General features: G+C 52.5%; 2 protein-coding genes and 1 long non-coding RNA gene across 11 annotated transcripts in view; 2 read left to right on the top strand and 1 right to left on the bottom strand.

Annotated features, from left to right (window-relative positions):
• The first annotated feature begins 115 nt into the window (after positions 1 to 115).
• On the top strand, positions 116 to 5,822 carry LOC135402376 (uncharacterized). 2 transcript variants are annotated; one of them, XM_064635484.1, is made up of 7 exons: positions 116 to 198; positions 379 to 570; positions 1,040 to 1,090; positions 4,067 to 4,249; positions 4,722 to 4,772; positions 5,103 to 5,264; positions 5,507 to 5,822. In XM_064635484.1, exons 2-7 carry the CDS (start codon positions 417 to 419, stop codon positions 5,632 to 5,634), a joined length of 729 nt encoding a protein of 242 aa, XP_064491554.1. In that variant the 5' UTR covers positions 116 to 198; positions 379 to 416; the 3' UTR covers positions 5,635 to 5,822. The 2 variants fall into 2 exon arrangements, with proteins under 2 accessions (XP_064491554.1, XP_064491555.1); XM_064635485.1 differs by having other exon boundaries at positions 119 to 198; positions 403 to 570.
• LOC135402378 (uncharacterized) lies at positions 1,607 to 3,197 on the top strand. Its single transcript, XR_010425103.1, has 4 exons — positions 1,607 to 1,663; positions 1,823 to 2,055; positions 2,511 to 2,573; positions 2,904 to 3,197. It is a non-coding gene; the product is annotated as an uncharacterized LOC135402378 (long non-coding RNA).
• Positions 5,823 to 9,349: 3,527 nt separating the features above from the next.
• The window catches only part of ZMYM4 (zinc finger MYM-type containing 4), a 33,997-nt gene continuing 30,972 nt past the window's right edge, over positions 9,350 to 12,374 (bottom strand). For all 8 annotated transcript variants that reach the window (XM_064635265.1, XM_064635264.1, XM_064635262.1 and 5 more), the window contains 2 exons: positions 11,977 to 12,106; positions 9,350 to 11,119 (listed from right to left, as the gene is read on the bottom strand). In XM_064635265.1, coding sequence (XP_064491335.1) covers positions 10,912 to 11,119; positions 11,977 to 12,106 — 338 coding nt within the window. In that variant the 3' untranslated portion in view covers positions 9,350 to 10,911. The remainder of the gene's footprint in view (positions 11,120 to 11,976; positions 12,107 to 12,374) is intronic.

Consider the following 12,374-nt stretch of genomic DNA (forward strand, 5'->3'; position numbering starts at 1 on the left):
CTGGGGGTCTGCGGGGCCAGGGGAAAGGTGAAGGAGGGGGATGGGGCTGGGAGAGCTGCTGCTGGCACTGTGCCCTTGTCCTTCCTGGCAAAGGGTCCTGGGCTCCTCCCAGGCTAAGCTTCCTGTCTGCCCTCCTGCTGTTTCAGTTTCACTCTTCATCGTGAGACACAAAGGGAGCAGAGCCCCCGATCGGAGCAGGTGAGGGTCTGGCACTCGGGTTCACTGCCTGCACCCAGCCCTGTCTGGTTCTGGGGGACCTGGGTGGGCCGGGGGCTGTGAGTGCTGGGGCTGGGGAGACTCAGAATGTTGGTGTGAGGGAGGGGCAGCACTGGCCTGGAACTGCAGGTTTCTCTCTTAATGCCAAAATTGGGCTGACAGCTACCCTGGTGACACTCGGTGCAGCAAACGGTGCCAAGATGGCAAATGCAGTCCTGGAAACCTGTGTGGAAACAAGGGAAGATGAGGAGATATCTCCACATAAGAGTTTTGAGGAGGAAAATGAATATTACAGATTGGAGTCGGTGCCAATTGCATTTGAGGAACCTGAGAAGACAAGTCGTGGTGGCAAAGGTGAGGATAACAATATTCCAGGTAACAAACCCAATAGAATCCAGGCAGGTACCTGATCCCAAGGTCTCTCCCAGGCAGCCTGGCAGGTGCTGGGAAGCCCCCACAGATCCCCAGTGACTCAGCTGCCCTCTTGAGAGCTGGGGATGTGCTGGAGCACAGCGAGGGGCTGGCAAGGTGGTGGCTGAGTTTGTTGTAAACTGTGTTTGATTCACCTTGTGCTGGTGACAGGTGACACACTGGGCTGACACGGGCTGTGTGTTCTGGGTCAGTGGGGTGCATTGGGCAGGACAGGGCAGGGCAGGGTGTCTGTGGGCAGTGGGATGTGCAGGGGCCGGGGTGAGCTGAATGCAGGGGGGCCTGGGGGAGCTGCTGCTCCCACCCCCTGCCCTGCCTGGCACAGGGCACTGGGCTCGGCTTGGGAAGAGCTCTACTGCCCACATTTCTGCCCTCTTGCTATTTTCCTTCTTAGGATTGAGAAAGAGAGCTAAAAGAGCCACCACTGGAGCTGCCGTCAGAGCAGGTGAGGGTCTGGCAGTGCTCGGGTTCACTGCCCAGTGCCAGCCCCGTCTGGGTGTGGGGACTGGGCTGGGCTGGTGCTGGGAGTACTGGGGAGAATTGAGGTGCTGCTGTGGAGGAGGGGGCAGCACTGGCCTGGAATCAGTGCTGCAGCCCTGCCCACTGTTCCTGTCCTCCCCAGGGTGGGGTGTCCCTGCACCCCACAGCCCTCGCTCCCCGCTCTGACCCCTCAGTCCTTTTGGGGAGGCCGGTTCTGGGGCTCTGGTGGCAGGGGGAGGTGTGGGGCACAGAGAGCACCCTAACACTGCAGTGTCCTCCCTGCAGGAGTGGCACTGGCTGCTGCCCAGGAATGAATCTCCTCCTAGTCAGGGGGGCAGCGGGGCCGGTGCCATCAGTGGTTGGGCCAGGGGAAAGCTGAAGGAGGGGGATGGGGCTGGGAAATCTACTGCTGGCACTGTGCCCTTGCCCTACCTTGCAAAGGGCACTGGGGTCTGCCTGGGCACATTTTCCTGCCTGCCCTCCTGCCGTTTCACTCTTCACCGTGAGACACAGAGGTAACGGAGCCCGATCGGAGCAGGTGAGGGTCTGGCACTCGGGTTCACTGCCTGCACCCAGCCCTGTCTGCTTCTGGGGGACCTGGCCAGGCCAGGGGCTGTGAGTGCTGACCCAGGGAGACTCAGAATGTTGGTGTGAGGGAGGGGCAGCACTGGCCTGGAACTGCAGGTTTCTCTCTTAGCGCTGAAATCGGGCTGACATCTACCCTGGTGTCACTAGGTGCAGCAAAAGGTGCCAAGATGTCCAAGAGGAAGCCAACTCTGGATGAGGAATCTGAGGAGGAGACAACTCCAGATGAGGAATCTGAGGAGGAAAACAAGAGTACAGATGGGGAATGGAAGAAGACTAGACCAGGAGGAAAACCTGGGAACAGCAATAGTCGTGGTGGCAAAGGGGAGGATAATAGTATTGCAGGTAACAAACCCAAGAGAATCCAGGCAGGTACCTCATCCCGAGGTCTCTCCCAGGCAGCCTGGCAGGTGCTGGGAAGCCCCCACAGATCCCCAGTGACTCAGCTGCCCTCTTGAGAGCTGGGGATGTGCTGGAGCACAGCGAGGGGCTGGCAAGGTGGTGGCTGAGCTTGTTGTAAACTGTGTTTGATTCACCTTGTGCTGGTGACAGGTGGCACACTGGGCTGACATATGCCATGTCCTGTGCTGTTCTGGGTCAGTGGGGTGCATTGGGCAGGCAGGTCAGGGCAGGGTGTCTATGGGCAGTGGGATGTGCAGGGGTCGGGATGAGCTGAATGCAGGGGGGCCTGAGGGAGCTGCTGCTCCCACCCCCTGCCCTGCCTGGCACAGGGCACTGGGCTTGGCCTGGGACGAGCTTTACTGCCCACACTCCTGTCTTCCTGCCATTTTCCTTCTTAGATTGGAAAACAGTTGCCAAAAGAGTCGCCATTGGAGCTGCCATTGGAGCCATAATTGGAGCAGGTGAGGGTGTGGCAGTGGTTGAGCAGTGCTCGGGTTCACTGCCCAGTGCCAGCCCCGTCTGGGTTTGGGGACTGGGCTGGGCTGGTGCTGGGAGTACTGGGGAGAATTGGGTGCTGCTGTGGAGGAGGGGGCAGCACTGGCCTGGAATCAGTGCTGCAGCCCTGCCCACTGTTCTTGTCCTGCCCAGGGTGGGGTGTCCCTGCACCCCACAGCCCTCGCTCCCCGCTCTGACCCCTCAGTCCTTTTGGGGAGGCCGGTTCTGGGGCGCTGGTGGCAGGGGGAGGTGTGGGGCACAGAGAGCACCCTAACACTGCAGTGTCATCCCTGCAGGAGTGGCACTGGTTGGCACCCAAACGGTCGCTGTTAAGGTGGGGTTAACTGCAGTCAAAATTCTGCTGAGTTCGCTGTGAAGATGATGTCAGAACCTGCCATTGCCAAGGGTGACCAACCCACGGAGGCAGCAGCTCCAGATGCAGAACCCAACAGAAGCGCTGATCCTGAGGAGTTGCCAGGCAGCGTGGCACGTGATGGGAAGTCCCCACAGACCCCACCCTCGCAAAAGCTTTGGATTCCCCTGTGCAATGAGTGCCCTGAAGCCAATAAAGTTGCTTTGCCTGCAGCAGAGATGGTGTTGCTGTGTTACTGGGGCTGAGGGATTTGCAGCCTGGGGACACACGGGTGCCTGCAGGACATCACCACTGCTGCTCTGTGACCCGGGACTCCTACAGCTGTGGTGCCACTAACCCTGCTGCCTCCTCTGGGCTTCAGCAGAGCAGGAAATGCAGCCAGACCCATGGCTGGTGTGTGGCCCAGACCCACGGTGGGAGGGTGGCTGGCAGGAGCCTGGTGGCCATGGCACAGTCGGTTTGTGCCCACGAAGAAACTCCTGTTCTTGCTCCCCAAAGGAAGGTCCCAGCTCAGAGCACACCCGGCACTTCTCCCCCTCCAGCCCAGCCCACCATGGGTAAGTTGGGTGGCTGGTGGGGCACGGCCCCTGCAGAGGGACAGTGTGGGGGACACGGGGACCCCGAGTGTGTCCCTTCTCCCCTCTCCTCCTGGGTGAGGGGGCAGCAGGGCCGGTGCCATCAGTGCTCTGTTCCTGGGGGTCTGTGGGGCCAGGGGAAAGGTGAAGGAGGGGGATGGGGCTGGGAGAGCTGCTGCTGGCACTGTGCCCTTGTCCTTCCTGGCAAAGGGTCCTGGGCTCCTCCCGGGCAAAGTTTCCTGCCTGCCCTCCTGCTGTTTCAGTTTCACTCTTTGCTGTGAGACACAGAGGCAGCGGATCGGAGCAGGTGAGGGTCTGGCACTCGGGTTCACTGTCTGCACCCAGCCCTGTCTGGTTCTGGGGGACCTGGGTGGGCCGGGGGTTGTGAGTGCTGGGGCTGGGGAGAATTGGAATGTTGGTGTGAGGGAGGGGCAGCACTGGCCTGGAACTGCAGGTTTCTCTCTTAGTGCCAAAATTGGGCTGACAGCTACCCTGGTGACACTCGGTGCAGCAAACGGTGCCAAGATGTCCAAAAGGAAGCCAACTGTGTATGAGGAACCCAAATGGGAGACAACTCCAGATGAGGAATCTGAGGAGGAAAACAAGAGTACAGATGGGGAATCGAAGAAGACTAGTCCAGGAGGAGAACTTGAGGATAACAATAATCCTGGTGGCAATAGTCCAGGTGGAAAAGGTGAGGATAACAATATTCCAGGTAACAAACCCAATAGAATCCAGGCAGGTACCTGATCCCAAGGTCTCTCCCAGGCAGCCTGGCAGGTGCTGGGAAGCCCCCACAGATCCCCAGTGACTCAGCTGCCCTCTTGAGAGCTGGGGATGTGCTGGAGCACAGCGAGGGGCTGGCAAGGTGGTGGCTGAGTTTGTTGTAAACTGTGTTTGATTCACCTTGTGCTGGTGACAGGTGACACGCTGGGCTGACACGGGCTGTGTGTCCTGTGCTGTTCTGGGTCAGTGGGTTGCACTGGGCAGGTCAGGTCAGGTCAGGGCAGGGTGTCTGTGGGCAGTGGGATGTGCAGGGGTCGGGGTGAGCTGAATGCAGGGGGGCCTGGGGGAGCTGCTGCTCCCACCCCCTGCCCTGCCTGGCACAGGGCACTGGGCTCGGCCTGGGACGAGCTTTACTGCCCTCCTGCCTTTTTCCTTCTTAGGATGGAAAACAATTGCCAAAAGAGCTGCAATTGGAGCTGCAATTGGAGCAGGTGAGTGAGGGTGTGGCATTGGCTGAGCAGTGCTCGGGTTCACTGCCCAGTGCCAACCCCGTCTGGGTTTGGGGACTGGGCTGGGGCTGGGAGTGCTGGGGGGAATTGGGGTGCTGCTGTGGAGGAGGGGGCAGCACTGGCCTGGAATCAGTGCTGCAGCCCTGCCCACTGTTCCTGTCCTGCCCAGGGTGGGGTGTCCCTGCATCCCACAGCACTCGCTCCCCGCTCTGACCCCTCGGTCCTTTTGGGGAGGCCGGTTCTGGGGCGCTGGTGGCAGGGGGAGGTGTGGGGCACAGAGAGCACCCTAATGCTGTGGTGTCCTCCCTGCAGGAGTGGCACTGTTTGGCATCCCAGCATGCATTTCTGCACTGGGGTTCAAGGCAGGCGGCATCGCCGCTGGATCCATCGCTGCCAAGATGATGTCGGCAGCTGCCATCGCCAACGGAGGGGGAGTGGCCGCCGGCAGCACCGTGGCTGTGCTGCAGTCCATCGGTGAGTGGGGAGGGCAGGGCAGCTGGGCTGCACTGGGTTAATGCCCTCAGGAACACGGGGTTATACCCTGGCCTTGCTGTAGGGCCAATCAGCCCCTTGAGCTGTCACGGGTTGGAATAGCTCTGAACTCTCCAAGCTCCCCCTGCCCAGGAGAAGTCCTTGGCTGTCCCTGCCCCGTGCCCAGTCCCCCAGCAGGCAGCCTTGATGGTTCCGGGACATCACTCTTCCATCTGTCTTGGCAGGAGCTGCAGGTTTTTCTACTGGTACCACAGCAGTGCTGACGACTGGCCTGGGGTCACTCGGGGCAGTAGCTGGTGCCTCGCTGCCCGTTCAGGAGGAAGACTCAAGTGACAAATCCAAGAAAAGTTAACTGCAGGTGACAAACCCAAGGAGGCAGCAGCTGCAGATGAGGAATCCGAAAGAAGTGCTGATCCTGAGGTGTTGCCAGGCAGCGTGGCAGGTGCTGGGAAGCCCCCACAGACCCCACCCTCTCAAAAGCTGTGAATTCCCTTGTGCAATGAGTGCCCTGAAGCCAATAAAGGTGCTTTGCCTGCAGCAGAGATGGTGTTTCTGTGTTACTGGGGCTCTTGGGTGATGGTGCCACTCAAGGGTGAGAGAACACAGGTGACATTTGGGCCCAAGGACTGACCTGAACCAGCAGTTCCCCTGCCCTGGGTGTGGGGAAGGTTTGTACCTACAGCCCATCCCAGAGGAGCAGGACTGAGCGTGAGCTGCAGAACGCCACGTGGGAAGGACCAAGTGTTGCTGTGCAGGTCTGCAGCTGCTATTGTAGCACTGGATTAAAACCAGTTCAGCCCTCCCCACTTGAAATCTGTGAGATTCTGCTTTTAAACTTAGATTCCAACATCATACAGAAAAGGAGAATGCACTCTTCTAGTAAGGTTAAAGGTTTTTAATCACTTTTCCAGAGTACAGATACAACTGAAACAAAAACTATTCTGGGGGTCTCAATAATTCACTTATTATTACCATACATTGAACTCTATAAATTCTTATATAAGAAAAAGTCTTTTTAATATAGGTTATGATGCAGTGGTGACCTAGTTACATCTTTTGAAGTAACACTTTGCAGTTATATAGCACCTTTCATCATGGGGCTGCAAAGCATCCTATGGAATTCTGCCTCATAATGCCCAAAACGAGGTAGGAAAGTCTGGCCAGTTTACAGAGGTACAACCCAGGTGCAGATTGGGAGGGATGAGATGAGGCATCATTGATCCAACACCAGTGAATCCAACAGGGAAGTGGATGCTGGAGCCTGGGCTGGGTGATGGGTGGGTGGCTTAGCCAGGGAGAAAGGTCAGGGGCCATCACCCTCACCCTCCTCTCCAAAGCAGCTGCCTGGCTCCCAGCAGGTCAAAAAGACCTTTTCAAATAGTTCTGGCTTTCTGTGTTACAAATATGCAGGAGAGAGGATAAAAAGTCCAGGACTTGCAGGCCCAAGCCCCTTCATTGACTAAGTACCAAGAGTTAACCAACCTGGGGTGACTCATCCCACCCACATCCACATGGACCTGCCAGGATTAAAATCGTGCCCTTGGGATGCATTTTGAGATTTGGGGTGTGATGCTCTGTCTAACTTCACTGTTTCATTGCCCTAAATTCCCTTTGCCCTCCTGGCAGGTGACAGTCAGGTAACTCAGGTTTTGTTTCTTTAATAAAAGCCGAATCTCTGCTGAAAATCCATCAGCTTAGGGAATGTGATGTCCAATGGACATATGAGTTCTGTGGTTAGGAGAATCCAAGCTGCCAGAGTTCCTTTGAGACTTTATGACTTTAAAAACCCTTCTACAACTGTGCAACACTCCCTGGAGCAGAGCCAGCACCAGTGCCAGTAGCTGAGCACCAAGGACCTCCGGGGCGAGATGTTTTGAATATAAAACTATGAATCCCAGACACTTCAATATTTATATGAGTTTTTTGCCACATATTATCAATTACCTGCCTGCCCAAAGCACCTTCCCAGCACCCTGCAATGGCTCCTCTGCCACTTGCTCTTCCTGGGATGTCCAAAATTGTTCCCTCAGAAAGCACAACACAATAGAAACATCCTGGAAAGTGTCTTGGGAGTGTGGTGGGGAAACTCAAGAGAAAAAGGCAAATTCTCACAGCTCAGCCAGGTGCCACGGGATGAAGTTAGAGGGACTGTTTGTGCCAGTGGTCAGACTCAGTCATTTCTTCCTTAGTTTAAAAAAATCCACCTAAAAAAAAGGGCTGGAGTCAACTGAGTAACAAACACAATTGTGCAAAACCATTCAGGCATTGCAAGGCTGATGATGCTCAGGGCTCCTACTGCCAGGGGGCAGCTCTTTGTTTCAAAGACAGAATATCTTAATTTTGCCTCTGAAATGTTTAAAATGGATGACACATTGAAAAAAAATTGGGGAGGAACCTGTTTGTGCCGAGGGGGCCAATCTCCAACCTCACCCAGGGGTTACGAGCTCCACAAGCATCCGATACATGAATTTGTTCCAGGTTCGTTTGTTAAGGCAACACCAAAACTACTTCTCAGGGGACTGAGGAGACCTACTGAGACTGTTATCAAAAAACCAAGGACTTTATTGCACATTCAGTCACCTCTGTGACCCTGGCACAGAAGTGGCACAGAGGGAGCTCCTGCTGCAGAGCACACCCGGGCCACGGGGCACGAGGGACTTCGCTACTGATTTAAAGTCTCTGAGGAGCTGGAGACTATTCCAGAGAAATCCAAGGGCATCTTTTAGAGCAGTTTTTGGCAGAACAATTCCTAAGATAATTTAACTTCCTTTTGCACTTAATTCTGTGGTTTTTCAAAGCACCCCCAGTTTCCTGCTTTTGTGAACCAAAGCCAGGAGGTTCAAAACCTGGAGCGGCAGGTTTGTCAGAGCACCTCCCCCAGCAGGACCTGCTGGCACACTGAGGGCAGGAGCTTTTGGTATTTCTTTCTCACACCCATCTTTGCTTCTTCTCTGTCCACACTGAGACTACAGCAGCATTTTTCTCACATTAAAAAACTATTTCAGTAGACAGTGTTGTGCACTCAGCAACTGAGTCAGAAATGTTGATTGTAAGGAAGTTTGTGTTCAGAACTTTGAGCCTGTGTGTATGATCTACAAATATATTTTAATCCTTCAAGGTAATCCTTCCTGTAATCAGTATGAATTCGAGCTGACAAGAAATCCCTCAGGAGGCAAAAAAAGCCCAGGCTGACCCTGGACAAGGCCAATCATTGCCAAAGGGCCTCCAAACAGCAGTGAAAGTGAAACTACTCATGCTAATTATTACCATAAAACTGCACTGAAACGTTCCTCATCTCAGAGCCACCAGGTAAAAGGAGTTCATACAACGTTAAACAACTTTGTTTTCAGCCAGTGATTTCACTTTCCTTGCTGAGAGAATCTGAAAGGTAAGTAGCTTTCATTCAAAGTACCTGGAAAAAATTAATCTAAATGAAAGTGTTCCCAGACAAGAAATGGTGAGAGACTTCAGAGGAAGGAAAGGGTGTTTTTACTCGTAAGGTACAAATATCCTACGTTTATTCTATGGGAATGTTTCTGTTAATGTCTCTTAAGGGGACACTCAGCTGTGGGATTATTTTTCAGACCATCCCCACCCGAGGAAAGCCTGCCCTCCCCACAGCCTGTGTCCTCACGGCTCCCTTGCTCATCCAGGGGGTCAGGGAAGGAGGGAGCAGCCAGGGGCAGTTTGCTGCAGCCCCCAAGGGCTGCACTTGTGGAGGGGATGCCCAGGAAACACAGGGATTCCTGGAGGCTCCCCCTCTCCTATGGACACGGAGGCTCTGGGCACACCCGTGTGCAGCAGACACACCTCGGGCCCTTAATGCCCTGCAGAATGACTCTGTTTTCCCTGGAATGTTCTATCCACCATCCCAATCCAAAGCCCTGTGCCTGCTATTTCACTGTTCACTGTAACTAGAGGGAGGGCCAGGTCAGTGCTCCTGGAAGAAGGATGGAGCCCACGGGAGCATCCCTGAGTGCCGGGGTACGGCCCAAACACCTCCCCTGGCACTGCCAGGCCAGGGAGAGAGCAGGACCTTTGCTCAGAAATGACAGACACAGATGGGCTTTGATCAGACAGAATCAGGGGCAGGTTTTACTTTTCACATAATTTTCTGTATTAAAAAATACATCAGTGAAATCTGTTACAGGCAGGGACAGGACTACCGAGTACACAACGTCAATAGACTAGTTTCTGATTTTATTTTTGTTAAATTACTTTCGTAACTGCTAAAAAAATAATTAAAAAAACAAAAAAACCCAACCAACCAAAACAAAACAAAACAAAAAAAAAAAAGGAAATATAATTCAAGGCTGTTGATTTTTTTTTTCTCTTGAAACTTTAGTGACAAGCTCAAATATCAGACCCCTGTTACAGAAGGTGGATAACTGACCAGAACTAGATAAAAACCATACAATTCTCTTCTTTAAAAATAGTTTGGGTTTCCAATGAATTTGTTTGTGATCACTGGTCATCAGAAACACACGTCTAGATCTTGAGAAAACAGAGCTACAGAGAGTATCTGATAATGTCCTGTCCTCTAAACACCACGTGGGAGCTTTTCTCTTCTAAAAGACTCAGTAACAGCCAAGCCTTAAAAAAAATCTCTTTCAATTTCCAACACTATGACTAAATCTCTTTGGGTGGGGTGGGAAAAAAAAACACACATGGTTATTTTCTACCACAGTTCCGGTGTCAGAAGTAATACTGCATCCTTTGCACAACACTGCAAAGGTGGAAAGAGAAAGAGTGTGTGTGTATTTCTGTTTGAAATGACAAAGCCCTCTCCGGATTCACCTCACAAAATAACCCAAACAGCAGGAGGAGGGAAAGAGGAGAAAGGAAAAGCTGCCTTAAGGGAAAAAAACCTTCTGTGCACCACAGGATTGGCTGGACTGCAAGGACAGAGTGCAGAGCTCCTGGGCTGGGGAAGGGACTGCACAGGGCCCAGGATCACCTGCTGTCCATCCCTCAATCTGACCTACAGCACCTCTTCCAGCAGAGGAGAGCCCGGAGTGAGAGCCGGAGTCTGGCCTCCTGTGACCATCCCACGGCAGCCCAGAGTTGTCCATTTGGATGGCCAGTGGCTCCTGCCTTCCTAACACTTGATCCCAGACTGAAAAAAAACCTATAAGAGTGTATGTGTAGGTGTATTTATAACGGAAGGTGTCTGTTTGTCTAAACCTCACCCCTTTCTCTCGGATCCTGGGGAAGATCCTCGTGTTCTCCGGCAGCAGGGACTGGCAGCCAGCAGGCTGGGCAGTCACCTGAGCCACAGTCTAGCTCTCCGTGCCCAACAGTGTGAGGGGAGATTTTACACAACCATTTGCCTTAAAAATATCTCACGACTTTTAAAAAATCCTAAACAGATAAAGGATTTATGCACCACTCCAATAGGTGAGTTCCACTTGGATTTGTTCCGAGGATTGGTCGGTGCCACAGGACGTCGGGTTTTGCAGCTTACACAGCTTGCTTCCTTCCAGTTCCAGTTTGTACATCCACTGTGGTACAAAATCTGCCTGTAGGTGACATTTTCTTGGCCTATTTGATACACATTTTCCAAAGGCTGGACGTATTCACATTTTGGTGCTTCTGATGTGTATTCAAAGGAAAATACCCCGCTTCGGTGTTAGTCTGATAACTCAATGTCAGAGTCCTCTGATTTGACTTTGGCAAGTTCTTCGTGTACCTCCCTCACCATAAGAATCCGAGTTAACATGATGTCCAAGGTTCCTGGGTCTATGGGCAGTGTGGAATACCACATGGGGCTGTTGGGGACACAGGAGCGCTCGGGCTGCAGGTAGAACACATCACTCCTCTGCTTCACGCTTTCAGAGCTGCCAACGGAAAGAGAGGAGGCTTTAGGAACACTGGGCTGCATTCACAGCCTTACTCATGAAAAATTTAAAGAGAACCAGCAGGGAAATCAAAGCTACGTTGAGACAAAATTACAATTTAAACAGTGTCATTTGTATCTTTTTCTTAGATAGTTTCCCTCATTCCACTTAGGGAACAGTTAAATTGTTTCCTGGTCTCTCAGCATTAGTTGGTCATAAAGAAACAAAGAAAATCAGAGTGACTTCTTTACAGCAATGGTTCTTTGATCAGAGTGTAATCCAATTAATGGCAGTGGCAATGGGATGATTGATGGATGCATTTGACATCCAATCTCCGAATGAAAATGGTTCTAGGATTCCAGAATTGATTTATATCTATGTCCTTGCTATAGTTTTCTTTCTAACTCCTAAATACAAGTTACTCTCACATCTCGACAGGCAAGAGTTATCAGGAGTTTTACTTAATTCACACTCCTTCCTCCTTTCACAGGAATTATGATGTTGGGGTATTAGTTACAATCTCCTCAAAAGAAGGAGACTGGGAATTCAGGGAAAGAGTGCCATGGGCACTGTAGTAATGCCCCCCAGTTTACATTTACACCAAGAATTTATTTGTTTAAAGGATACATCTCTCCCTCTAAGTCCACTCTTGACTCAACACCAGTAACAAAAAATACCTATTTGGGGGTCCCAGCAGTGCTGCTGCTGGAATTCCTGTCAGGATGGTTCCGCTCACACCAGGGATCAGGAATTGGAGAGAGGAGCCACAGCACAGGCACAGAAGGTCTGGGTGGGCTCCTTGCCCAAATGCCTGTTCTAATCTACACTCAGAGCAAAGATCAGGTTCTGTCACTCACCATTTTGATAAGTAGAATTCATACAGTCGGACTGGACACCGCAGGGGGTTTTCTGTGTTCTCAGCCATCTCCACTGCTGTTGGGCTCTCCTCATCCTCACTGCGTTTCCTTTTGCCTACGGATAATTTATCTGGATACACAAAAGTGGCATCACAGAAGTTCAGTGGAAAAGCAGCACCCTCAGGAAGCAGCCCAGGTCTCTGAGCCCAGCACCCAGGGGTGACTCTGCACCACCCAAAGACACACTGGAACTATGAACTGAAGAGACTCACAGGATCAAACACTTCCCTCTCCCAAACACCAAAATTAACCGAGAACAAAAATCTGTCTTTGCCTCTCAGGTCAAAAGGAGAGTCCTTGCTTGTGTGCAAGCCCCTAACTGCTGTTCTCAACTGGGG

The sequence above is a fragment of the Pseudopipra pipra genome, chromosome 24 (genome assembly GCF_036250125.1).
Source record: "Pseudopipra pipra isolate bDixPip1 chromosome 24, bDixPip1.hap1, whole genome shotgun sequence".
NCBI lineage: Eukaryota > Metazoa > Chordata > Aves > Passeriformes > Pipridae > Pseudopipra > Pseudopipra pipra.